Source organism: Boleophthalmus pectinirostris, unplaced genomic scaffold (genome assembly GCF_026225935.1).
Source record: "Boleophthalmus pectinirostris isolate CB_2022bp ecotype Guang Dong unplaced genomic scaffold, ASM2622593v1 HiC_scaffold_3, whole genome shotgun sequence".
In the NCBI taxonomy this organism is placed as follows: domain Eukaryota; kingdom Metazoa; phylum Chordata; class Actinopteri; order Gobiiformes; family Gobiidae; genus Boleophthalmus; species Boleophthalmus pectinirostris.
In genome coordinates, this window is record NW_026571299.1 from 15,718,566 (window position 1) to 15,744,627 (window position 26,062).

General features: G+C 40.2%; 4 protein-coding genes across 4 annotated transcripts; all 4 read left to right on the forward strand.

Annotated features, from left to right (window-relative positions):
• Positions 1–8,881: 8,881 nt before the first annotated feature.
• LOC110173769 (elastase-1-like) lies at positions 8,882–10,996 on the forward strand (the record flags this gene model as incomplete). The annotated part of the gene is made up of 7 exons (XM_020939778.2): positions 8,882–8,921; positions 9,233–9,333; positions 9,520–9,620; positions 9,929–10,054; positions 10,145–10,281; positions 10,356–10,498; positions 10,829–10,996. Coding segments are annotated over exons 1-7 (816 nt in total), but the record flags the coding sequence as incomplete, so codon positions are not given.
• Positions 10,997–11,802: 806 nt separating this feature from the next.
• LOC110173768 (elastase-1-like) lies at positions 11,803–14,308 on the forward strand. The gene is made up of 7 exons (XM_020939777.2): positions 11,803–11,848; positions 12,333–12,427; positions 12,609–12,709; positions 13,332–13,457; positions 13,555–13,691; positions 13,764–13,906; positions 14,138–14,308. Exons 1-7 carry the CDS (start codon positions 11,809–11,811, stop codon positions 14,306–14,308), a joined length of 813 nt encoding a protein of 270 aa, XP_020795436.2. The 5' UTR covers positions 11,803–11,808.
• A 2,225-nt stretch (positions 14,309–16,533) lies between these two features.
• Positions 16,534–19,012, forward strand: LOC110173767 (elastase-1-like). Its single transcript, XM_055160300.1, has 6 exons — positions 16,534–16,573; positions 17,720–17,820; positions 18,007–18,128; positions 18,416–18,537; positions 18,631–18,768; positions 18,843–19,012. Exons 1-6 carry the CDS (start codon positions 16,534–16,536, stop codon positions 19,010–19,012), a joined length of 693 nt encoding a protein of 230 aa, XP_055016275.1.
• Positions 19,013–23,208: 4,196 nt separating this feature from the next.
• On the forward strand, positions 23,209–25,822 carry LOC110173734 (elastase-1-like). The gene is made up of 8 exons (XM_020939745.2): positions 23,209–23,260; positions 23,740–23,834; positions 24,042–24,142; positions 24,333–24,458; positions 24,564–24,700; positions 24,773–24,915; positions 25,085–25,234; positions 25,751–25,822. Exons 1-8 carry the CDS (start codon positions 23,221–23,223, stop codon positions 25,760–25,762), a joined length of 804 nt encoding a protein of 267 aa, XP_020795404.2. The 5' UTR covers positions 23,209–23,220; the 3' UTR covers positions 25,763–25,822.
• Positions 25,823–26,062: the final 240 nt, after the last annotated feature.

Consider the following 26,062-nt stretch of genomic DNA (forward strand, 5'->3'; position numbering starts at 1 on the left):
TATTGTTATTTTGGGGTTTATATGACATAAGTTTTCTGATCCGGCCCCTTTGGGATCAAAGTCAGTTGGATACGGCCCCCGGACCAAAATGAGTTTGACACCCCTGGTCTAGGGGATACTTGTGAAGAAATATGGCAATATTTTTAAAACAATACTAAAAATGCTTAAAGGAATGCCTTTGTCTGTGTCAATTAATACCCAGACACATTAATTTGTCAAATAATATCAAATGTGTAGACAAGTTTTGAGCCCCTGGTTGCTATAGGTTACAGTTATGGGATGCCCATGTCTAACCGGGAAGTAAAATTGACAGTCTAATGCAGGGGTGTCAAACTCATTTTGGTCCGGGGGCCGTATCCAACTGACTTTGATCCCAAAGGGGCCGGATCAGAAAACTCATGGCATATAAACCCCAAAAATAAAAATAAGTTCAAATATTTGTGCATATGCCTATGGTCATGAGCTCTGGGTAGTGACCGAAAGGACGAGATCGCGGATACAAGCGCTCGAAATGAGTTTCCTCCGCAGGGTGGCTGGGCGCTCCCTTAGAGATAGGGTGAGGAGTTCAGTCACACGGGAGGAGCTCGGAGTAGAGCCGCTGCTCCTCCACGTCGAGAGGAGCCAGTTGAGGTGGCTCGGGCATCTGTTCCGGATGCCTCCTGGGCGCCTCCCTCGGGAGGTGTTCCGGGCATGTCCCACCGGGAGGAGGCCCCGGGGAAGACCCAGGACACGCTGGAGGGACTATGTCTCTCGGCTGGCCTGGGAACGCCTCGGGGTCCCCCCGGAGGAGCTGGAGGACGTGTCTGGGGTGAAGGAAGTCTGGGAGTCCCTGCTTAGGCTGCTCCCCCCGCGACCCGGCCCCGGATAAGCGGACGAAAATGGATGGATGGATGGATATTTGTGCAGAGAAACACAAATCTATTACAGAAATCTTTTTTAACTGATGAACTCTTTCTTTTACAAAATATTATAATATTATGAACAACCTGAAACTCTAAGAAAAATACAATTTCAACACGATTTTTTAACATGAACTTATATGTAAATAGGGATAAGTCAATTTTCTTGGAAAATCCTGCACTCGGCTCCACTTTTCTCATTTTGGACATTTTTTCTGATGAGGGTGTCATGGTCAACAGTCAAAACGATCGTCCTTTAAGAGTGTTTGGAAAGAGACAAGTCTTCATTTGTGCTGCTCTGGTGGGAGGGGCCACGCACGGAGACGCTGGAGACGCTGCTGTGATAAACACCGCAGAAAATTAGCAAGATTTTAATAGAAAATATAATAAAAATATTTTAGTAGAAAATCAGCCAAGGGCCAGATTAAAGGTCTTGGAGGGCCGGTTCTGGCCCCCGGGCCTTATGTTTGACACCCGTGGTCTAATGTTTTATTTCACTATGTCATAACACAATTCCATGACATCTTATAATTATGAGAAATATTGTGTGTCCAGTGTTTTGCTGAGCTGTCGGCCCATCACAGCTGAGCAGCTTTTGGAAATGGCACTGTACAGGTGTTTTTTGGGTGTTTTTTTTTACTGTTATACACAAATACCCAAATATTGTGTGGGTGAATGTCATGTTGTTACATAAGTCAGTACCACACAAAGCTGTTTTGACAGTTTGCAGGTAGTTACTAGAGGCAGGATAATTGGTGCTTCTTGTTTTGGAGATGTTTAACAGGCATCAGAACAGGGCCATTGAAATATGTGGATGAGATGAAGGAATTATAGTCAAAATTGTCATTGCTCATTTTAAGATTTCAAAACATGAACAAAATTCTTCAGCTAGTTAGTCTTGTCTAAACCCCACTTCACTTCACCTTAATGATGGGTAATACTATTAAATGTATATTACAAAATTGAATAATTTATCTTTTTTTTAATGTTGTTACTTCATCAAAAAACATGCCTAGAATTGTGTTTTGTTTCCTTCACACATCTATGAGTAATCCTTGATTATTAGTCTGTCTACATCTCCAAAGGTCAAAATGCCCTGTTCCACCTTGTGATGTCATGAAGCGGTAGTTTTAAAACTAACAGCTTCTTTTATCTTTAGTTGTTTTTTGTTTTTTTTCAAACATGCATTCTTCAAGGGGTTGGTAACATTTGAACAATAAATGAAATATGTGTTTGAGAAAATTATTAAAAAGAAATATTGTAACTTCTATAAAACATGTTTTTGTTTGCTCTTTAACATATATTCATATATGCATATATGTTCATATATATTGGACACTGCTCTGCGCTTCAAAGCAGGAGGGGTCACACTGGGTCTTCCTGGTCTTGGTGTCTAGTTGCATTTATTAGCACACAAGCTACAGACACCTTGAAATGCAGAAAATCCTTCTTGTCCAATTCACACATTCTGTAGATGTGCCAAACATTCACAGGGGTCACGTCCAAGAAGTGGAAGAACATTCAGAGGTACCAGCGTTAGTTTTTGTGTCTCTGGGGATATGACACATTGATCCATGAGTTCTACCCCTGCTATATGGGTGCTTTGACAATTTCCATACAAAATAACCTTTTTCCGCCAAAGGCACACTGTACTGATGTACAGAACATTTGAATTAATGTTTGCCAGAGTAGTAGCTGATAAGTAGTGGGAGGAGGAAGAAACTAACAAAAAATCAGTCACATACTATAAATTGTAGTCTAAAGCTAGCAATGCATGATGTCCAGTTGAGTGGACACATGATTAATCACAATTTCCCCAAATCATTGGATTTGGATATTTTAACAATATCCAATATATTGCTCCTTAGCTGTTGCTTGATGTCCTCATCTATATATATATATATATATATATATATATATATATATATATATATATATATATATATATATATGAGCAGCCAGGATCAGTGCCTCTGTGCTGTCCTTCAGACCAGCCCTCTCAAGCCATTGGTAGGATTTCTTGATATCAGCCACTTCAGTTATGCTCCGGTGGTACGCCCCATGTAGGGGTTTGTCCTGCCATGATGGTCCCTCCAGCACCTCTTCCTCTGGACCCCACTGTCTGAGACATTCTCTGAGCACTTCATCTGCCGGGGCCTTGATGTACTCAAGGAGCTTGGATGTTTCATCCTGGACAGTGGTTCCCACACTCACTAGTCCTCGGCCCCCTTCCTTCTGGCCTGCGTACAGTCTCAGGGTGCTGGATTTGGGATGGAACCCTCCATTCATGGTCAGGAGCTTTCGTGTCTTAACATCTGTGGTCTGTATCTCCTCCTTTGGCCAGCTTACAACCCCTGCAGGGTATCTGATCACTGGCAGGGCGTAGCTGTTGATTGCCTGCACCTTGTTCTTGCCATTGAGCTGGCTTCTAAGGACTTGCCTCACTCTTTGCAGGTATTTGGCCGTAGCCGCTTTCCTTGTTGCCTCTTCAAGGTTGCCATTTGCTTGTGGGATACCAAGGTACTTGTAACTGTCCTCAACGTCTGCTATTGTTCCCTCTGGGAGTGACACCCCCTCTGTGTGGACTACCTTCCCTCTCTTTGTCACCATCCTGCTACACCAGTGGGTGGCAGTGTATTACATGACACATTAATATCCACTGTAGTGACTGATGTGCAACTGTGACATTCGGACTCATTTACATAATACAAACAACTATTGAATAGCTGCCCACTGTAGTGACCACAATGTATGAAAGGACAAGTGAAAGTTTATGGAGTTTAAAAACACAGTGGAGCACTTCTTGTTTTACCACATGACATCACAAGGTGGAGCAGAGTGTTTTCTACTGGGGAGAAAAACTAAATCAAACCAAAATAAATATGCAGGATTTATCTCTTAAACATGTATGAATGAAACAAAACACAACTCCAGGTATGTTTGTCATGAGGAAACTACATTATAACATAGATCAGAAAAGTGCATAATATAATCCCTTTAATGTATAGATTCTCCAGCTCCAGCTGTTATCATCTCTGTTTTCAAACCTGAATGAACACGTTTATTTCAAGCGTTTTAACTCACTCACCAAGTTTACATAAAGATCATTTACAGTTATAATGATTTTGTGCCTCCCTGGTGTTTCTCGATTTGTTTTGTTCAGATTGCTTGTCAGAATTGTCACAAAAAAATGCATTTCTTCAAAGTGAAAATAATTCAACTCTTGTCTCTGTTCGTCACTCTCCTCAGCGCTGACTGTTTTTCACAATCTTTTACTGAAGTGACATTTTAGTTTACAACTCTGAATAAAACAATGATCTGAAAGAGCTGTCAACATGTAGTGAAATCCCATTGTGAACAAATGCCTCAAAAGGTCTACATAAATATTTGGCATTTTAGACACTGAGTTCTGCCAAAGGAAACTGGTAGTATTTAGGTGAAGAGCAATATTAGTGACTGGATTTTTAACCAAATTTAAAAATAAAGCTGCTAAACTGAGCCAACTGAGTCTGCCAACCTCAAACAGGCCTACCTCCCTTCAGTGGACCACAGAACCTGCTCCAGCTCTGGCTGGTGGGGCAGCATCGTCAAGGACACTATGGTCTGACTCTGAATGTCAGGTACAGATGGAAGAAGAAATGCATGTTTGAAATGTGACACTTGACGTGAATAATAAGTGTAGCTACAGTTCCTTTGCTAAAGTTAATGCCCCCTTGAGCCCCTAGTGTGACTCCATTCCACCATATTTGATATTTTACAGTGCACTTTCACACTGCGTTCTTGCAGCATCAGCAGAGTTTCAGTGCTCTTGCTTAAACCACACAAAGAGTCAGAGTGTAGTGCACTCATGTTCTGCTAAAGACGGCTGGAGGCACTTCTGAACACTGAGGGACCATGAGAACCAGCTTTGAAAATGTTATCTGGAATACATGTTTTTGTGTGTGTTTTTGGTTCTTTAGGGTGACTCTGGAGGCCCTCTGAACTGCAGTGTCAGTGGTAAATGGGTGATTCATGGTGGGACCAGCTTTGTGTCCTCCTCTGGCTGTAATGCCTACAGGAAGCCCACAGTGTTCACCAGAGCATCTGCCTACATCAGCTGGATGAACAGCATAAGTGCTTTAACCAACACACATGGATTTTGAGCGAGTGGGACAGTGTTTCTGGAGTTAAGATAAAAAAAAAAAAAAATATATATATATATATATATATATATATATATATATATATATATATATATATATATATATATAGTGTGTTTCTCACCTTCCACGGTGGTAGGTCTCTCACCCTCATTGAGCTCGGGTCCTCTACCAAGAGGCCTGGGAGCTTGAGAGTTCTGCGCAGTATCTTTGCTGTTCCCAGTACTGCACTTTTCTGGACTGAGATGTCCGTTGTTTTTCCCGGTATCTGTTGAAGCCACTCTTCCAGTTTGGGGGTTACAGCCCCGAGTGCTCCGATCACCACAGGCACCACTGATGCCTTTACTTTCCAGGCTCTCTCCAGCTCTTCCTTGAGCCCCTGGTATTTCTCTAGCTTCTCGTGTTCCTTTTTCCTGATATTACCATCGCTTGGTATTGCGATGTCCACCACCACGGCTCTGCTCTGTTTCTTATCCACCACCACTATGTCTGGTTGGTATTATATTATATATATATAATATATATATATATATATATATATATATATATATATATATATATATATATATATATATATATATATATATATATATATATATATATATATATATATATATATATATATATATATATATATATATATATATATATATCAGGTAGACTAAAACTCTATATGGGTAAAGCATGTTCCCCCCAACTGGAGAGTTGCCAAAATTACATTGTTATTGTTGTACCATAGAGCAAGTGACAATCAAATATTCATTGCTCTGGAAAAAAACAAAAGCAATTGGTTTACATATCATATTCTTATTGTCAATATCATCACTATTATTAATATTGTAGAAAAAGATTATTATATTGTAAAGAAAGCTACAAATTGTGATTGAAACAGAAAACCTGTAGTATCACATAATCTCTCATTTTGTCTTCTTTCTTTGGATTATGGGCTAAACCGAAGAGACATTGTCATGGAGACGCAAACCAAACCAATTCTGTCGCTGTCAAACTCTATCTGAATAAAGTTTTTAACAATGTGTAAAGTGCATTTTGTGTGAATGTTATTTCTCCTATAAGACTAGAATAATACTAGAATATAAATAAAAGTATTGGTTGTGCGTATGTACAAGACATAGATCTTCTCTCAAGGTTATCCAAACAAATGGAAAAACAGAGACTTTATTTGACTCAGTATTCTCCAGAGGCAGTGATAAGTGTGAGAGAGCCACATGTGGATGCGTTTTCAAACCTGAATGAACACATTTCAAACTCGCCCACCAAGTTTACATAAAGATCATTTACAATTATAATGATTTTGTGCCTCCCTGGTGTTTCTCGATTTGTTTTGTTCAGATTGCTTGTCAGAATTGTCTCAAAAAAATGCATTTCTTCAAAGTGAAAATAATTCAACTCTCGTCTCTGTTCGTCACTCTCCTCAGCGCTGACTGTTTTTCACAATCTTTTACTGAAGTGACATTTTAGTTTACAACTCTGAATAAAACAATGATTTGAAAGAGCTGTTAACATGTAGTGAAATCCCATTGTGAACAAATGCCTCGAAAGGTCTACATAAATATTTGGCATTTTAGACACTGAGTTCTGCCAATGGAAACTGGTAGTATTTAGGTGAAGGGCAATCGTAGTGACTGGATTTTTATTTTTTTATTTTTTTTAAACCAAATTTCAAATATTGCTGCTAAACTGGGCAGTACCTGGATCAAGAAAAGAGTGGTGGGGAAGAGGTGTGGGGTCTGGGGGTATAAGGAGCAGTGTGATTGGTCCACACTTCAAACTCCGCCCCAGCAGCCAAGTGTTTGTTGTCTGAAACACCTGGCTGTAATCAAGGCAGTGCTGTGAGGCCACTGAATACTCAGTTTCAAAAAACTAAGAACAGTACATAATACTAGTATTAGCTGAGTTGAGTTGATTTAATGTTTAGTTCCACTTTAAACTGTACATATTATGCAATTTTGTGATTTATGTTATAATGATTTCTTACCAAATTGCCTTATTGCTAGCAGTAAGCCAGACTTGTTCCCGGTGCCTGCTGGACTCCGCCAGGGCTGCCCTTCGTCACTGGTTCTGTTCATTGACAGAATTTCTAGGCGCAGTCAGGGGCTGGAGGGGGTCCGGGTTGGGGACCACAGGATTTCATCTCTGCTGTTTGCAGATGATGTTGTCCTGTTGGCTTCATCAAGCCAGGACCTGCAGTGTGCACTGGGGCGGTTTGCAGCCGAGTGTGAAGCTGCTGGGATGAGGATCAGCTTCTCCAAATCCGAGGCCATGTTTTTCGACCGGAAAAAGGTGGCTTGCCCTTTCTGGGAGTGTGGAGGGTCTCTACCTCAAGTGGAGGAGTTCAAGTATCTCGGGGTCTTGTTCACGAGTGAGGGGAGGCTGGAGTGTGAGATTAACAGGTTGATTGGTGCAGCGTCGGCAGTAATGTGGTTTTCTGTATTGGACTGTTGTGATGAAGAGGGAGCTGAGCCAAAAGGTGAAGCTCTCGATTTACTGGTTAATCTATGTTCCTACCCTCCCCTATAGTTATGAGCTTTGGCTAGTGACCGAAAGGACAAGATTGCAGTTACAGGTGGTCGAAATAAGTTTCCTCCGCAGGATGGCTGGGCACTCCCTTAGGCGCTCCCTAGGGTGAGGAGCTCAGTCACATGGGAAGAGCTTGGAGTAGAGCCACTGCTCCTCCATGTCGAGAGGAGTCAGCTGAGGTGTTTCGAACATCTGTTCCGGATGCCTTCTGGACACCTACCTCAGTAGGTCCAGGGGAAGACCCAGAACACACTGGAATGACTATGTCTCTCAGCTGAACACCTTGTGGTCACCCCAGAGGAGCTGGAGGAAGTGTCCAGGGTGAGGGAAGTCTGGGAGTCCCTGCTTATCCTGCTGCCTCTGCCATCCAGCTCTGGATAAGCAGAAGAAAATGAATGGATGGATGGATGAGTGTTTTCTTATCAAAAACAGACCTGGAGTTGTGATTTGTTTCCTTCACACATGTTTAAAACACAAATTCTGCATATTTAGTCTGAGCTCTTCTCTCAAATTGAAAATACTTGGTTCAAATACAGGAAGTGCTCCACCATGTTTTTAAACTCCATACAACTTCACTAGAATCATGTGAATGGTTTCAGCCTTGGAATCGCTAATCTCTACTGAACAAAAGATAAAAGGTAGCCATTGAAAACTATCACTACATGACATCACAAGGTGGAACAGAGCATTTGGAGATTTGGAGATGTAGACAGACTAATAGTAAAGGATTACGCAAACATGTATGAATGAAACACAACACACCTCCAGGTATGTTTTTAAGGAGGTAACAACATTCTAGCATTAAAGCTCACAAGAGTTAAGATTGTGTAAAAAAGTTACAAAGGCTTATATAGTTGAATAGGCTAATGAATGAATGTGGAAGCAGTGGTTTGAGCGGAAATCAAACTAACTACTGAGCCTTTGTTGCTATTGCTATTTGTCCCAAAGTGGTCCACGGCTGTGAAGGCTTAAAAAGTTGTCATCTTTAATTTTTTTGTTTGTTTGTTTGTTTTTTTATTGACACATTTCAGCCTATCTGCCATGTACCAATACAAGAATTGTGGTATATGGAATTTTTAAAGCATTGTAACATCTGCAAACAACCTATATTATTATATAACACATACATACATATCACATGCATGTTATTTGGCTCAGCATTTCCTGGAACCATGTAGCAGTGATAAGTGTGGGAGAGACACAGGTGGGCCATATACATAGTCCCATACGGTCCACAGAGCACAGTGGTATATAAGAGAGAGGGGACCCCAGACACTACTGCGGAAAGTTCAGCGGACCACAGACATGATCAGGTTTGTCCTATTCACCACGCTGGCAGCCCTCGGTAAGATTATTTATTCATTTAATGTTATTTCATTTGTATTCCCCCTTACTCCATTTCACTCCCCTTCAATCTTCACAAGATGAATATTCCATTGTTCAGCTTGATAATAAAATCTTGACATTTTATGTTTGCAACAGCCCAATTTGATTAGTTTTAACAAAAAGATCTTAAATCCAAGTTATGATGTTATGAGCAGTGAACATCTTGGATTGAGATGTAATAGTTTTGTAATAAATCCTGTGTGTGGTGTGAAACTTCACTTTAGTTAAACATACATTTTTACTGACTTGTTTCCTTGTCTTATCTGTCAGTGCTGGCCGAGCTGGAGCCCGAGCCCAGGTATCTGGAGGACAGTGTGGAGGAGAGGGTGGTTGGAGGAGAAGTGGCCAAACCCAACTCCTGGCCCTGGCAGGTATGTGAAACACGACAAGTTCACAAATTTGTAATTCACACCTACATAAATAGAAGGTATGGAATGTACATTAAAAACTACTTTAATGAACTGCTTTTTAATTAATACTACAATTGCAACAACACAGAATTGAATTTACCAATAGCAGGATAGCCTAACAGGGATTGTTTGGTTTGCTTCCTCCAGATCTCCCTTCAGTACAAGAGTGGATCCAGCTTCTACCACACCTGTGGAGGCACCCTGATCAAGAGAGGATGGGTCATGACCGCTGCCCACTGTGTCGACAGGTACAAAAGGAATAATCTCATGTCTTACATTGTCTGTACACATGGCAGCCCTCAGGGGTCAGTCGTAGGACCTCTTCTATTCAGTTTTTTCTTGCTGCTGTTATGCCAGTTAATACACAACATTAGTTATATATTATCAGAATTTTCATTGTCATTTTTTATGTACTTTTAAAATACTTTTTTCATTCTTTAGGCACTTGGATTTCCTTTGTGCACAAATTGTGATCAAGAAATTAAGTTCATTGCCCATTTACAGTGGACATATTTGCATAAACATGTAATTGAACAGCAAACTTGTGTGTGTTTAGATCCAGGACTTGGCGTGTTGTTCTGGGAGACCACAACATCAACAGTAATGAGGGCCGTGAGCAGTACATGAGCGTGAGCCGTGTGCACATTCACCCCAGATGGAACTCCAACAACGTGGCTGGAGGGTCAGTGTGGTTTGGCCCTGTTCACACAGAATGAGATAAATGTATTGTTCTTTGTGTATAACATAAGTATCTTTGTGATGTTACCTGAAGTTATGACATCGCCCTGCTGCGTCTGTCTTCTGAGGCCACCCTCAACAACTATGTGCAGCTGGGAGCTCTGCCTCCTTCTGGACAGGTCCTGCCTCACAACAACCCCTGCTACATCACCGGATGGGGACGCACCCAGAGTAAGACACACATTTTATGCAGTAGTCAGGAATATTTACAAAAGTCCTTGTTTAACATTTGCCCCTGTGTGTAGCTGGTGGTTCTCTGTCTGCCAACCTCAAACAGGCCTACCTCCCTTCAGTGGACCACAGAACCTGCTCCAGCTCTGGCTGGTGGGGCAGCACCGTCAAGGACACTATGGTCTGTGCTGGAGGCGGCAGCGACTCTGGATGTCAGGTACAGATGGAAGAAGAAATGCATGTTTGAAATGTGATACTTAACATGAATAATAAACACTTATTATTCATACAGTTCCTCTCCTAAAGTTAATACCCCCTTGAACCCCTGATGTGACCCCATCCTGCAATACTCGATATTTTACAGTGCACTTTCACACTGTGTTCTTGCAGCATCAGCATCAGCAGAGGCTCAGTGCTCTTGGCTATTGCTTAAACCACACAAAGAGTGTAGTGCACTCATGTTCTGCTAAAGACGGCTGGAGGCACTTCTGAACGCTGAGGGACCATGAGAACCAGCTTTGAAAATGTTGTGTTTTTGGTTCTTTAGGGTGACTCTGGCGGCCCTCTGAACTGCAGTGTCGGTGGTAAATGGGTGGTTCATGGTGTGACCAGCTTTGTGTCCTCCTCTGGCTGCAATGCCTACAGGAAGCCCACAGTGTTCACCAGAGCATCTGCCTACATCAGCTGGATGAACAGCGTAAGTGCTTTAACCAACACACATGGATTTAAAAAAAAAAAAAAAAATATATATATATATATATATATATATATATATATATATATATATATATATATATATATATATATATATATATATATATATATATATATATATATATATATCAGGTATACTAAAACTCTACATGGGTAAAGCATACTCCCCCCAAAAAGTGACAATAAAATATTGAGTGGTCTAGAAAAATAAATTAAAAAATTCAAATTGAATATATTAAAGGATGCCACAAGAAACTATTTTGCCTGAATATTTCAATACCTTAATTTTCAAACCTCTGTTTTATACATAATTTTCTTATTGTCAATATCATTATTATTATTAATATTGTTACCTATGAAAAAGAAAAACTGAAGTATCACATAATGTCACATTTTGTCTTCTTTCTACAGATTATGGGCTAAGCCGAAGAGACATCATCATGGAGACACAAACCGAACCATCTCTGTCACTGTCAAACTCCATCTGAATAAAGTTTGTAACAATGTGTAAAATGCATTTTGTGTGAACATTATTTATTCTATAAGACTAGAATAAGACTAGAATATTAGTTTAGTATTGGTTGGGCACACATAGACACATAGACAGAAAGACCTTCTCTCAAGGTTATCCAAGCAAATGGAAAAACAAAGGTTTTATTTGATTCAGTATTCTCCAGAGGCAGTGATAAGTGTGAGAGAGCCACATGTGGATCCCAAGCACGAGCATACACACAGAGTACACTGGTGCATAGGGTTGTATATAAGACAGAGGGGGCACCATCTAGACTGAGGAAAATTCAGCGGACCACAGACATGCTCAGATTTGTCCTGTTTGCCACGCTCACAGCCCTTGGTAAGAAAAGAGAGAAACAAATTATTAAATTATTATTTAATCTAATTATAAATCTTTATCTTAATTGTAATTTAAGATATTTTTATATAATGTTTATTTAAGTAGAAATGCATTGTCATTCTATAAAATTTAATACCTCTACACAATAAAGTCAAAATTTTTTGTAGGTCCTGTACCCATTTTTCCTCATGTATTTATGCAAACTTGTCCCAGAACAGTATATTCTTAAAGCAGCTTGTGAGATCAAAATATGTCTACAGTGCACTGTCTGCATCTAATTAGAAGTGCGTATTACCATGCTAGTTGTTGTTGCCTTTACCGTCATGGCAAAATTCCACTCTATTAGATATTGTCAAAGAAAATATAATAAAAACCAATGATGTTGTAAACTAATTTATGCCACTACAACCCTGAACATGATGAACTGTGCGTGCACTTCAAGTCAACCAAAACTGTTGCTAACCCTTTTACCTTCTTTCATCAGTGCTGTCCGAGCCCCAGCCCTCGTATCTGGAAAACATTCTGGAGGGGAGGGTGGTTGGGGGAGAGGTGGCCAGACCCCACTCTTGGCCCTGGCAGGTACATTTGCAATATGATAAAATTATAAGAGCAACATTTGGGTAATCATGAAATCATCACTATTACAAATACTGCCACAACTGCTATTGCTTTTGAATGCTCACTATTATTTTACCACTATAGTTATCACAGTTATTTTTCAACTGTATTTTACTTTGAAAGGATTTTTGTTGGTTCCCAGATCTCTCTTCAGCACCTGAGTGGATCCAACTACTACCACATGTGTGGAGGCACCCTGATCAGGAGAGGATGGGTCTTGACCGCTGCCCACTGTGTCGACATGTAACTATGAAAAACATATAATACATATAAATACACTTAAGTTCAAAGTGTAGACAGGTAAATTTAATCTAGACATCATTACGATAAGACATTACACAGGGGGATCGAAATTGCGATTTCCCTAAAACTACAAATGTGCTATTAAAAATGAAACACACACAAACCACACACAGACAATGAAATGTACATAGACATAAATAATAAATAAAATAAACACAAAATATACAGACAGACAGACAATGACATATAACTTTCCACAAGAAAAGAACGAGGAAGCTATTTTTGGTACATATGAAGGTGCAATATATAAAATGCTGAGTGCTGAGATGGCAGCATGGATATAGGAATGTATTAAGTTGTTTTGGATGTAGTGATTGCCATGTTCATGAAATTTTCTTGAGTGCATTGATTAGCCTGATGGCCAAGATGTTAGGAGGGAGAATAGTTTGTGTGGAGGGTGGGTGGTGTCCTTGATGGTGTTGGTGGCTCACTTGCAGCAGCGGCATGTGTACATGTCCTGAATGGCTGATTGGGGTGATCTGATGATCTTTTCTGTGACTGACTGAACTGACTGAAGCATTATTTGTACAGACACACAATTTTAACAGTAGTGTGTGTTTAGTCCCAGGACTTTGCGTGTTGTTCTTGGAGAACACAACATCTACAACCACGAGGGCAATGAGCAGTATGTGGCCGTGAGCCAGGTCTACATCCACCCTAACTGGAACTCCAGTGATGTTGCTGCAGGGTCAGTGTGTTTTAATCCTGTTCAGACATATATACCTTATACTTTACATAACTTATAAACCTTTATAAACTAAGTGTATGTGTGATGCTACCTGAAGTTATGACATCGCTCTGCTGCGTCTGTCCTCTGAGGTCGCCCTCAACGACAATGTGCAGCTGGGAGTTCTGCCCCCTTCTGGACAGATTTTGCCTAACAACAACCCCTGCTACATCACCGGATGGGGACTCACTCAGAGTAAGACACTTCATACAATAGGAGGCATTATTGTAACAAAAAGCACTCTTTAATATTTGCCCCTGTGTGTAGCTGGTGGTTCTCTTTCTCCTGACCTGAAACAGGCCTACCTCCCTGTGGTGGACTTCAATACCTGCTCCAGCCCTGGCTGGTGGGGCAACATTGTCAAGTACACCATGATCTGTGCTGGAGGTTATGAAGAGTCTGGATGTCAGGTAGAGATGGAAAAAGCAACAGACCCCAATAGAGTCCATATACAGGCATCTGTTAATGTTGGAACTATTCACAACACACTGACATTTAGACTGATGTGCTGGCATGTGTCTTTCATTGGCCATGCCCTGGTGTTTCTAGAATAGAAACTTCTATAGAATAGAAACTTCCAGAACAGTAATGATTAACTTAAAGTTAATAATAGTTTTTTGTGTCTTTTTTTTTTTTTTCAGAGTGACTCTGGTGGTCCTCTGAACTGCAATGTCAATGGCCAATGGGTGGTCCATGGAGTGACCAGCTTTGGGGCTGCCGTATGCAGCACATACCAGAAACCCACAGTTTTCACCAGAGTGTCTGCCTTCATCAGCTGGATGAATGGAGTAAGTGCTCTCACATGCATGTAGACAAGTAAAGACGTACATCTATTACACATCACCAACTACAGGGTTTAGCAGTTCTTAAAGAGTCAAATTAATTACCTTGTAATACTTGCTGTTAGACTTTTCTTTTCTTTTTTTTCAAACACAAGCTGACAAAATCTCTGAAAAAAGAAATATTTAATAAAATAAGTGTTGACCCACTCCTGGTAGGGTTAAAGAAATTAAATTAAATTATCTCTGCAACCAGCCACAAAAAAGTGACTTGAGAGGGTGGTACTGGCAGATTATTTGCCCAGTCACAATAGTGTTGTTTTGTTTTTGTTTTTTTCTAATACAACATTTCTAATACACTACTAATGTTCTAAAGACAGGATTTGTTGTTGAATATATTGTTGTGGATGTTACTCAAAAAAGATAAGAAAAGAACATTGAGTGTAAAATAAAAAGATATATTATTTTTTCCCTTGTTTCTACAGATTATGGACTGAACAGAAGGCCAAGGAGACTCACCAGAAAACATTCAACTCCAAGTTCTGAATAAACAAATTTGAACAAGTACAATATGTTTCAAAAGCTTTATTCTACTATCTATTTAAAGATAGAGTTGTATTGGATTAGTCTGCTATCAGTGTGATTAATCTGGTATTAGCCTAAAATTTCACTGAGAAGAAAAACAAAACAAAATATGTCATTGTATGAACCTATAGTGACTGTTATCTATACAATGAATGTGTGAGATTCAGTGCAGATTCAGTGTTTGTCAAACAGACTAGCTGACATCAGTACTGACAGTTAATATCCAATATCTTTAAAAAAAAAATCCCATTTAATTTCAAAACCTCTTCCTCTTTAACTTTAACTACCACTACATGACATCACAAGGTGGAATAGAACATTTTGAGATTTGGAGATGCAGACAGACTAATAGTAAAGGATTATGCAAACATGTGTGAATGAAAAAAAACACAACTCCAGGTATGTTTTTCAGGAGATGACAACATTCATGGCTTAAAGCTCACAAGTCAAGTCTATATAATAACATGAAAAAGGCTTATATAGCTGAATAGGCTGATGAATGAATGATGGAAGCAGTGGTCCAAGTGGGAATCGAACCTCTGACTTTTGGGTTTGTGAGTTGGTGAATGAGTCCCAGAGTGGTCCAAGTTTAAAAAGCTATCATCTTTATATATATATATATATATATATATATATATATATATATATATATATATATATATATATACATATATATATATATATATATATATATACTATATATATTGATATATATATATAGTTTTTATTGAGACATTTCAGCCTATCTAGAAGCCATTGTCAACCTGAACCCTCAACTACAAACGCACTGTTCATGTGTCTAGCTCCACCACAAGGCCCAATTTCTGCATTAATCACTCTCTGTTCTTTTTGTGTAAATTCAGTGAAAGAAAAGAACAAGCACTTTCCAAAAGAGCAGAAATTTCAGTTAATGCACTTCTGTTAATAAAGGACCACTGAAGACTCTCAAAATGCACGTCTTTGGTGCACTTTTGGTCATGAAATTCTGAAGAAATCGGAAATATAAAGGACAAAGCCATTTGTTGAGAACATAGAATCTACAGAGAATACAGAAATAGTAATGCATGTCTGTGCTGCATGCTTATTTTTTGAACAAATGTCACTACCCAACAGTGGTGGAAAGTAATGTAAAAATCAGTTTTACAGTAGACACATTTTGCTTTTACTCCACTGCATTTTTCAACAGGATTGAAAAGTAAAAGTATTTTTTTAATATTGTTTGAGGCATGTCCACAGTTTGAGCAAACATAAATACACTAAATAAAACAGCTAGGAAAAATATTCATATTTTCATCAGAAATCTTTATCGAAATCACTACATTTGAGACCTTACAAGACCGCAAACTCGTGAAATACTCTTACTTTTTGGAAGTAAAATACCCCCTATTTAAAAATGCCATATACCAATACAAGAATTGTGGCACCAAATAAAAGAAGGACTCATATTCTAACATCTGCAAACAACCAATATTATTAAGTATATAACACATAAATACATTATATCATATGCATGTGATTTGGCTCAGCATTCCCTGGAACCATGTAACAGTGATAAGTGTGGGAGAGAAACAGGTGGGCCATATATGTAGTCCCACACTGTCCACAGAGCACAGTGGTATATAAGAGAGAGGGGACCCCAGACACTACTGCGGAAAATTTAGCGGACCACAGACATGATCAGGCTTGTCCTGTTCACCACGCTGGCAGCCCTCGGTAAGATTATTTATTTATAATCGATTTGAGGTTGTTTTATTTGTATCATAAGACAGTTTTGACAGTTTCTTTTTAATTCCATACAAATTCACTCCCGCCTTCAATCTGTTCTCAGACTGAGTTTTCCAATCTTCAGCTCGACAATAAAGAAAAACACAAGTGGTGTAGGTTTGCATAGGGACGGTGGGAACATGTCACAACCAATATTTGGGAAAGACAAAATAGTCCCTACAAATATTTGCCATTTTATTTTAACAAACAAAAATATAAATTTATTCCAATATTTTTCCAATCTCAATAGTACTAATTTAACACATTTTAGTTCACATTTTGTTTGTTAGATGTTCTGAAATGTATTCAGTGATATGATGACGGGGTTGCCCCGCCGCTATTTCACTGGCTGCAACAGAGTGATGGCAATTAGTGGAGCCAGGAGCCTAAACTGGGGAAGCGGCAGGACAGTGCTGGCACCCGAAGATGGCGGCTTGAACATGAGTGAAGATGCTGTGCACAAAACTTTGAAAAACTTTTCAAAAGGAACATACTTGGCTTCATCTTCATCTTCATCTTGGCTTCATTTTGGCTTCATCTTGCTTGGCTTCATCAAGCAACTATCACCACAAGTGCACCTCCCAAACAGAACCCTACTTGTGCAGAAAAATGTATGAACATTACCTCACAAATATCTCATCACCAAAGGGAAATCTTCTACAAACTTCTACATCTTAGAAGGGCAATGGACAAACTGTACATCTTGCGAATGGAAAAATGAAACCACCTTGCACTTATTTTAGACCTGCCTACACTCTGTGTGTTTTTGGAAAGAATTCATAAAACATATATGCAACTTCTTATCCCATTTTCCCCCTTCTAGTAGAGCTAATAATGTCCCCATTCTATCTGAGACTAAACTATATGCCCTGAAAAAAACATGGATTATGTCTTGATGTTTTCTGCTTTACAACAGCCCAGTTGCCTTAGTTTTACCAAATATATCTTAAATTCAAGTTAGGATGTTATGAGCAGTGAACATCTTGGATTGAGATGTAATAGTTTTATAATAAGCCCTGTGTGTGGTGTGAAACTTGACTTTAGTTAACAAAAACATAAACTTTTACTAACTTGTTTCCTTGTCTCTTCTGTCAGTGCTGGCCAAGCTGGAGCCCGAGAACAGGTATCTGGAGGACAGTGTGGAGGAGAGGGTGGTTGGAGGAGAAGTGGCCAAGCCTAACTCCTGGCCCTGGCAGGTATGTGAAACATGACAAGTTCACAAATTTGTAATTCACACCTAAATCAATAGAAGGTATGGAATGTACATTAAAAACTACTTTAATTAACTGCTTTTTAATTAATACTACAATTGCAACAACCCAGACTATTGTTTTGAAGTTACCAATGGCAGTATAGCCTAACAGGGATTGTTGGGCCTCCAGATCTCCCTTCAGTACAAGAGTGGATCCAGCTTCTACCACACCTGTGGAGGCACCCTGATCAGGAGAGGATGGGTCATGACCGCTGCCCACTGTGTTGACAGTTACAAAAGGAATAATCTCATGTCTTACATTGTCTGTACACATGGCATCCCTCAAGGGTCAGTCCTAGGACCTCTTCTATTCAGTCTTTTCTTGCTGCTGTTATGCCAGTTAATACACAACATTATTTATGTATTATCAAAATTTTCATTGTCATTTGTAATGTACTTTTAAAATACTTTATTCATCCTGTAGGCACTTGGATTTCCTTTGTGCACAAATTGTGATCAAGAAATGAAGTTCATTGCCCGTTTACAGTGGACATATTTGTATAAACATGTAATTGAACAGAAAACTTGTGTGTGTTTAGATCCAGGACTTGGCGTGTTGTTCTGGGAGACCACAACATCAATAGTAATGAAGGCCGTGAGCAGTACATGAGCGTGAGCCGTGTGCACATTCACCCCAGATGGAACTCCAACAACGTGGCTGGAGGGTCAGTGTGATTTGGTCCTGTTCACACAGAATGAGATAAATGTATTGTTCTTTGTGTATAACACAAGTATCTTTGTGATGTTACCTGACGTTATGACATCGCCCTGCTGCTTCTGTCTTCTGAGGCCACCCTCAACAACTATGTGCAGCTGGGAGTTCTGTCCCCTTCTGGACAGGTCCTGCCTCACAACAACCCCTGCTACATCACCGGATGGGGACGCACCCAGAGTAAGACACACATTTTATGCAGTAGTCAGGAATACTGACAAAAGTCCTTGTTTAACATTTGCCCCTGTGTGTAGCTGGTGGTTCTCTGTCTGCCAACCTCAAACAGGCCTACCTCCCTTCAGTGGACCACAAAACCTGCTCCAGCTCTGGCTGGTGGGGCAGCACCATCAAGGACACTATGGTCTGTGCTGGAGGCGGCAGCGACTCTGGATGTCAGGAGATGGAAGAAGAAATGCATGTTTGAAATGTGATACTTGGTGTGAATAATAGGTACAGTTCCTCTCCTAAAGTTAATACCCCCTTGAGCCCCTAGTGGTATCCCATCATTCCATACTTGATATTTTACAGTGCACTTTTACACAGCGTTCTTGCAGAGCTCAGTGCTCTGGGCTATTGGTCTAAAAAAATAAATAAAAAAATGAAAATATAACATATTAAACGATGTGACAAGAAACAAATCTGAATGCATATTTCAAAACCTTAATTTTCAACCCTCTGTTTTAATAATAATAATCAACGCAAAGACACTGTACAAAAAAATTAATTTAAAAAGTAGATATTTAAAAATTAGATATTGGGACAAAATATAGGCATACTTGAAAGCAGGCTGGACATTAAAAGCAGTTCTAAATAGATGGGTTTTGAACTGTTTCTTGACAGTGGAGAGTAAAGTACAGTCACGAATTTGCTGAGGTAGTGAGTTCCAGAGTGTCGGGGTGACGATGGAGAAGGCTCTTTCTCCCCAGGTTCCCAGCTTTGTTCTACAGTGGAGGGACAGGAGGTTGGCGTTGGAGGAGCGGAGGGAGAAAGATGGAGTATGGGGGTGTAGCAAGATCTGAGAGGTCGGATGGGGCCTGATAGTGAAGGGCTTTGAACATGATGAGGAGGACTTTGAAGTGGATGCGTTGAGAGATGGGAGACGGTGGAGATTCTGGAGGACAGGGGTGATGTCTTTGTGGGACTGTCTGTGTGAGGAGGCAGGCACCAAAGTTTTGAATGAGAGGATGTGCAGCAGAGAATGCTATTGCAGGACTCGATTCTGGTGGTGATAAATTCATAGATTAAGGTTTCAACAGCAGAGAAAGTGAGAAATGGACGGAGGTGGGTGATGTTTTTGAGATGGAAGAATGCAGTCTGGGTTACTTGTTTAATGAGGGATTCAAATGAGAGGTTTTGGTCGAGGACAATGCCAAGGTTATGGATAAGTAGGGATGGAGTGAGTGAAGTGTTGTCAAAGGTGGGTTTGGTGAGGTTTTTTGGATGATTATGATGTCTATTTTGTTGCTGTTCAGTTTGAGAAAGTTGTGTGTCATCCAGGTTTTTATATCAGTTAGGCAGTGTGTGAGGGTGGACTGGGTTGTTTAGTTTATGGATAAAATAGAACCGGAGAACTGTATGTCATTGGTATAGCAGTAAAAATGGAGGCCATAACAATGGATGATGTTGTCAAGTGGGAGGATGTAAAGGATAAAAAGGAGAGGACCAAGCGCCAATCCATGGGGTACACCTTATGACAGGGAGCAATGGCAGAGGAGCAGTTGTTAATGCAGATGAATTGTTGTCAGGTTGTGAGGTATGACTGAAGCAAGGACAAAGCAGAGCTGGAGATGTTGTTGGAGGTCTTGAGCTGGGAGAGGAAGATGGAGTGACTGATGGTGTCAAAAGCTGCTGTGGGGTCCAGGAGGATGAGGATGGAGAGGTGGCCAGAGTTGGAGGAGAGGAGGAGATCATTAGTTACTTTGAGGAGTGCTGTTTCTGTGTTATGCTTTTGGTGAAAACTGGACTGGAATGGTTTGAAAAGACTGTTGGAATTTAGGTGGTTTGGTATTTGTGCAACCATGACGCACTTGAGGATTTTGGACAGGAAGGGAAGGTTGAATATGGGTCTGAAATTTGCTAAGCTGTCACTGTCAAGACCAGGTTTTTTGAGTACTGAAGTGATGGATGCAGGCTTGGGAGACTGCAGAAGATAGCCAGTGACAAGAGAGGAGTTGGTGATTGTTGTGATTAAGGGAGAAATGGTGGGGAGACATGATTTGATGAGAGGGGAGAGGATTGAATCCAGGGAGAAAGTTTTAATGCCTGAGAGGAGTTTGGTGAGATGTGCAGTAGAAATGGGGGGAAATAAGAGAGCTGCTGAGTGGAGTCAGGGGGAGAAGGGTCAGAAGCAGGGGCTGTGTGGGCTTAAGGGAGACTGTGGGAACTGTAGATAGTGTCAATTTTGAACTGAAAGAAGAACAGGAAACTATTGCATTTAGTCAAAAGTTTTAGAACACCACACTTTTCCAATTTTTTACTGTTTATTGTTTACTGTTGACCAAAATGTATTCTAAACTTTTGATTCATCAGAGTAGCCACCTTTGGCAGATATAACAGCTGAACACACTTGTGGCATTCTTTTTACAATAGAAATCAACTATTCTTCAGAAAGTTCTTCCCAAGTCTGTTCAGAAGTTCCCATAAATATGTGGCACTTGTAGGTTGCTTGGCTTTTCACTCTTCTGTCCAGTTCACCCCAAAACCAGCTTGGGGTTTAAGTCTGGAGACTGTGCTGGACACTTCATGTTTTCAAGCTTACTATCTTGTTCTTTTTTCCCGAGGCAGTTTTGGCAGAGCTTGGACTTTTGTTTTATTATCTTTTATCGTTTTTTTTAACCTCTGGCCATTCAGTATTTACCTTTGTACAATTTCAAGCTCTTCATTGGACTTGCACGACTTGAACTGCAATAAATAACTGGAAAAAATTAGGGTGTTCTAAAACTTTTGACCGGTAGTGTGACTGTGAAGGATGAAGAGGTGTTGTCGCTGGGCTTCAGGAGTTTGTTCATTGTGGAGAATAAGGATTTGGGGTTATTGGAGTCAGAGTGAATAACAGTGGAGTAATAGTCTGACCAGGCTGCATTGAGGGCATCGTTGTATTGTGTGTAACATTGGAGATGGACAGTTAAACCAGATTTTTTGTGCAGTCTCTCAAGCTAGAGCTCACAGGATTTCATTTTGTGGAGTTCAAGTGTGTACCACAGGGCAGTATGTGTGAAAGAGTTTTTAACGGGGCCAGTTCATCAAGACAAGAGGAGAGTGTGTTGTTGTAATAAGTGACAAATTCTGAAGGGTTATCAGGCAGAAGGGGAACAGACAATTTTGTGGTAAGAAGAGCATAAACAGCAGATGGATCAATAGATTTGAGATTGCGGAAAGTCATTTAGCGTTTTGTTTTCAAATGAATGAATGGAAATTATTTTACTGTCCTTTTTGTAAATAACTGCTGTGCCACCACCCCTCCCATCAGCAAGGGATTTTTCAATGTAAGTAAACCCAGGAGGTGTGGCCTGATTAAGAGAGAAGTAGTCCAAGGGCTTGTGCCAAGTTTCAGTGAGACAGAAAGTCTAGGTTATTGCCCATGATATCCATCATTGAGGATGAGGCACTTGAACGGGTGTTGAGAAGAAAAAGTTTCAGGTGACGTGCATTCGTAGTGGGGACAGCGAGGAGGAGCGAGGAGGAGGATGGAGATTGGACAGATTTGCATGCTTTTATGTGTCCAGAGGGAAGGGATTGCCTTGGTAGATGAGAAGTTGAAGAAAAAAGTGTGTCCAGAGCCTCAATATGGAGGACGAGGGGTAGCAGAGAAATCCGAGTTGTCGAATAGTGTCTGGACAGAGCAGGCGGCAGTGGTGTTTGAGTCTGTGGAGGGTTGAGGCGGAGTACTGCAGCAGCATGCTATGCAGGGCTACAGACCGGAAAAATTCCTTCATAGAGATCACTCCAGGAGAAGGCTGGTTGTATACTACAGAAAGGATAAAGCCACAGGATAGGTGTGAGACAGGAAGTACAGGTGAGGTGAGCTGGGTCTGAGAATGATAGAGCTAAATGGATGACAAATGTAACAAAAATTACATAACATATTCTCATTGTCAATATCATTATAATATTGTAGAGAAAGCTACAAGTCATGATTGGTAGTTACCTATGAAAAAGAAAAACTGAAGTATCACATAATGTCACATTTTGTCTTCTTTCTACAGATTATGGGCTAAGCCGAAGAGACATTGTCATGGGACAAAAACCAAAACATCTCTGTCGCTGTCAAACTCCATCTGAATAAAGTTTGGAACAATGTGTAAAGTGCATTTTGTGTGAACATTATTTATTCCATAAGACTAGAATAAAACTAGAATATTATAATTATTGGTTATACAAGACACATAGATCTTCTTTCAAGTTTATCGAAGCAAATGGAAAAACAGAGACCTTATTTGACTCAGTATTTTCAAAAAGCAGTGATAAGTGTGAGAGAGCCACAGGTGGATCCTAGGTGCACACACACACACACACACACACACACACACACATGCACACACATACACACACACAGAGTACACTGGTGCATAGGGTTGTATATAAGAGACCAGGCACCAGCTATGACTGAGGAAAGTTCAGCGGACCACAGACATGCTCAGATTTGTCCTGTTTACCACACTCGCAGCCCTTGGTAAGGAAACAGAGACAATTTATTTAATGACTAGTAATGATTTTATTTGTTTACAAAAATCTCTTTATCCAAATCTTACCTTGATATTTTTATATAGCAGATTTAATTAGAAATGCATTGTCATTCTATAAAATGTAAAACTTCTACAAAATATATTCACATTTTTTGTAGGTCCCATGTATTTGTGCAAACTTGTCCCAGTACAGTATATTCTTAAAGCAGCTTTAAAGCAGCTTGTGAGATCAAAATATGTCTGGAGTGCACTGCTGGATCTAATTAGAAGTGTATATTAGCATGCCAGTTATTCTTGCCTTTACCATCATGGCAAAATTCTGCTCTATTAGATATTACCAAAGAAAATATAGCATAGAACAATGATGTTTATGCCACTACAACCCGAAACATGATAATCCATGCAACTGTGTGTGCACTTCAAGACAACCAAAACTGTTGCTAAACTGTTTACCTGCCTTCATCAGTGCTGTCCGAGCCCCAGCCCTCGTATCTGGAAGACTTTGCAGAGGGAAGGGTGGTTGGAGGAGAGGTGGCCAGACCCCACTCTTGGCCCTGGCAGGTACAGCTGCAATACAATAAAATTATAAGAGCAACATTTGGGGATTTTCAGTTTGGATATTTCCTGAATTTAAATATTTTTTTCTGAATTTAAACATATTGCAACATCTTTGAAACAAAATACTCTTTTGAATGCTCAGTATAATTTTACCACTATAGCTACCACATTTTTTAAAACTTTATTTTAAGGATTTTTGTTGGTTCCCAGATCTCTCTTCAGTATCTGAGTGGCTCCAGCTACTACCACACGTGTGGAGGCACCCTGATCAGGAGAGGATGGGTCATGACCGCCGCCCACTGTGTCGACACGTAACTATGAAAAACATAATATATGTATGCTACAATTGTAGACAGGTTAATCTAATCTAGACATCATCAGTATAAAGTACAGTTATTTTTTACAATAGCATAATGCTGTTATTGCCGGTAATGTACTATTTCCCAAACACTGAAGCATTCTTTGTATAGACATACAATTTTAACAGTAGTGTGTGTTTAGTGCCAGGACCTGGCGTGTCGTTCTCGGAGATCACAACATCTACAACAACGACGGCACTGAGCAGTATATGACTGTGAGCCAGGTCCACATCCACCCTAACTGGAACTCCAACAATGTTGCTGGAGGGTCAGTGTGCTTTGATTCTGTTCACACATAGAGACATATATACCTTTCACCTTATATAACTTATAACCCTTTATAAACTAAGTGTATGTGTGATGTTACCTGAAGTTATGACATCGCCCTGCTGCGTCTGTCCTCTGAGGTCGCCCTCAACAACAACGTGCAGCTGGGAATTCTGCCCCCTTCTGGACAGGTCCTGCCTAACAACAACCCCTGCTACATCACCGGATGGGGACGCACTCAGAGTAAGACACTTCATACAATAGGAGGCATTATTGTAACAAAAAGCACTCTTTAATATTTGCCCCTGTGTGTAGCTGGTGGTTCTCTGTCTTCTGACCTGAAACAGGCCTACCTCCCTGTGGTGGACTTCAATACTTGCTCCAGCCCTAACTGGTGGGGCAGCACTGTCAAGTACACCATGGTCTGTGCTGGAGGCTACAACGACTCTGGATGTCAGGTACAGATGGAAGAAGAAATGCATGTTTCAAATGTTCATTTTCATAGGCCAGCCCTGGTGCCATCCTTGAGCCACCCTACTGAAAAAACTGAATATGCCCCTGTTTTTCTAGAATTACTAACATGATGGATTTAGTCATAAAAGTGTTTCTGTTGTTTCGGTTCTTTAGGGTGACTCTGGCGGTCCTCTGAACTGCAGTGTCAATGGCCAGTGGGTGGTCCATGGAGTGACCAGCTTTGTGTCCTCCTTAGGCTGCAATACATACCAGAAGCCCACAGTCTTCACCAGAGTGTCTGCCTACATCAGCTGGATGAATGGAGTAAGTGCTCTTACGTGGATGTAGACAAGTAAAGACGTACATCTTTAACACATCATCAACTAGAGGGTTTAGCAGTTTGGAACAACCCTCATCAGATTTGTGTGCCACAGAATGGCTCAACAATCAAATTAATTACACTGTAATAGTTGCTGTTAGACAGTGGAACAATTTTCTTCAAACACAAGCTGAGAAAATCTCTGAAAAATGAAATGCTTTAGTATACTACAGTAAAGAAATAAGTGGTGACCCATTTGTGGTAATGTTCATTAAAAATCACTGTGTAACATTTCTGGTGGAGGGCCTGACAATCTCTGCAACCAGCCACATAAAGTGACTGGAGAAGGCCTGGCTGATTACTTGCCCAGTGACACAATAGTCTTTATTTAAATTTTTTTTCTACTACTAATATTTTAAAGAAATCACCGGTTGTTGCATTTATTGTTGTGGATATTACTAAATATAAGAAAAGAACATTGAGTTTAAAATGTAAACATTTTTTCTACTGTTTTTCTGCAGATTATGGGCTAATCAGAAGAGCCATTTCCCTGGAGACTCACCAGGCTCAAACTCAAATTCTGAATAAAACCATTTGTACAAGTACAATCTGTTTCATAATACTCTGCTGTATATTTAAAGGGATAGTTAGGATTTTTTGACATGAATCTGTATAGCATCCCCGTGAGCAGTGTCATGCATCCACACTGACTTACCCCCGACAGCGTCCGGTGAGCCGAGATACTGGCCGTTTTAGGTGCTGACAAAAGTAGTCCGGCAAGTTGGCTGGGGACATTAAAATAAAGCGTTTTTCTTCTCAAAACAACATGTGTT

Coding starts and splice junctions, on each gene's coding strand:
- LOC110173767 (XM_055160300.1), top strand. CDS start 16,534: ATGATCAGGCTTGTCCTGTTCACCACGCTGGCAGCCCTCG. Junction 17,821..18,006: donor CTAACTCCTGGCCCTGGCAG/GTATGTGAAACA, acceptor TTGGGCCTCCAG/ATCTCCCTTCAGTACAAGAG. Junction 18,129..18,415: donor TACAAAAGGAATAATCTCAT/GTCTTACATTGT, acceptor GTGTGTGTTTAG/ATCCAGGACTTGGCGTGTTG.
- LOC110173768 (XM_020939777.2), top strand. CDS start 11,809: ATGCTCAGATTTGTCCTGTTTGCCACGCTCACAGCCCTTG. Junction 12,428..12,608: donor CCCACTCTTGGCCCTGGCAG/GTACATTTGCAA, acceptor GTTGGTTCCCAG/ATCTCTCTTCAGCACCTGAG. Junction 13,692..13,763: donor CGGATGGGGACTCACTCAGA/GTAAGACACTTC, acceptor CCCTGTGTGTAG/CTGGTGGTTCTCTTTCTCCT.
- LOC110173734 (XM_020939745.2), top strand. CDS start 23,221: ATGCTCAGATTTGTCCTGTTTACCACACTCGCAGCCCTTG. Junction 23,835..24,041: donor CCCACTCTTGGCCCTGGCAG/GTACAGCTGCAA, acceptor GTTGGTTCCCAG/ATCTCTCTTCAGTATCTGAG. Junction 24,459..24,563: donor TCCAACAATGTTGCTGGAGG/GTCAGTGTGCTT, acceptor TGTTACCTGAAG/TTATGACATCGCCCTGCTGC.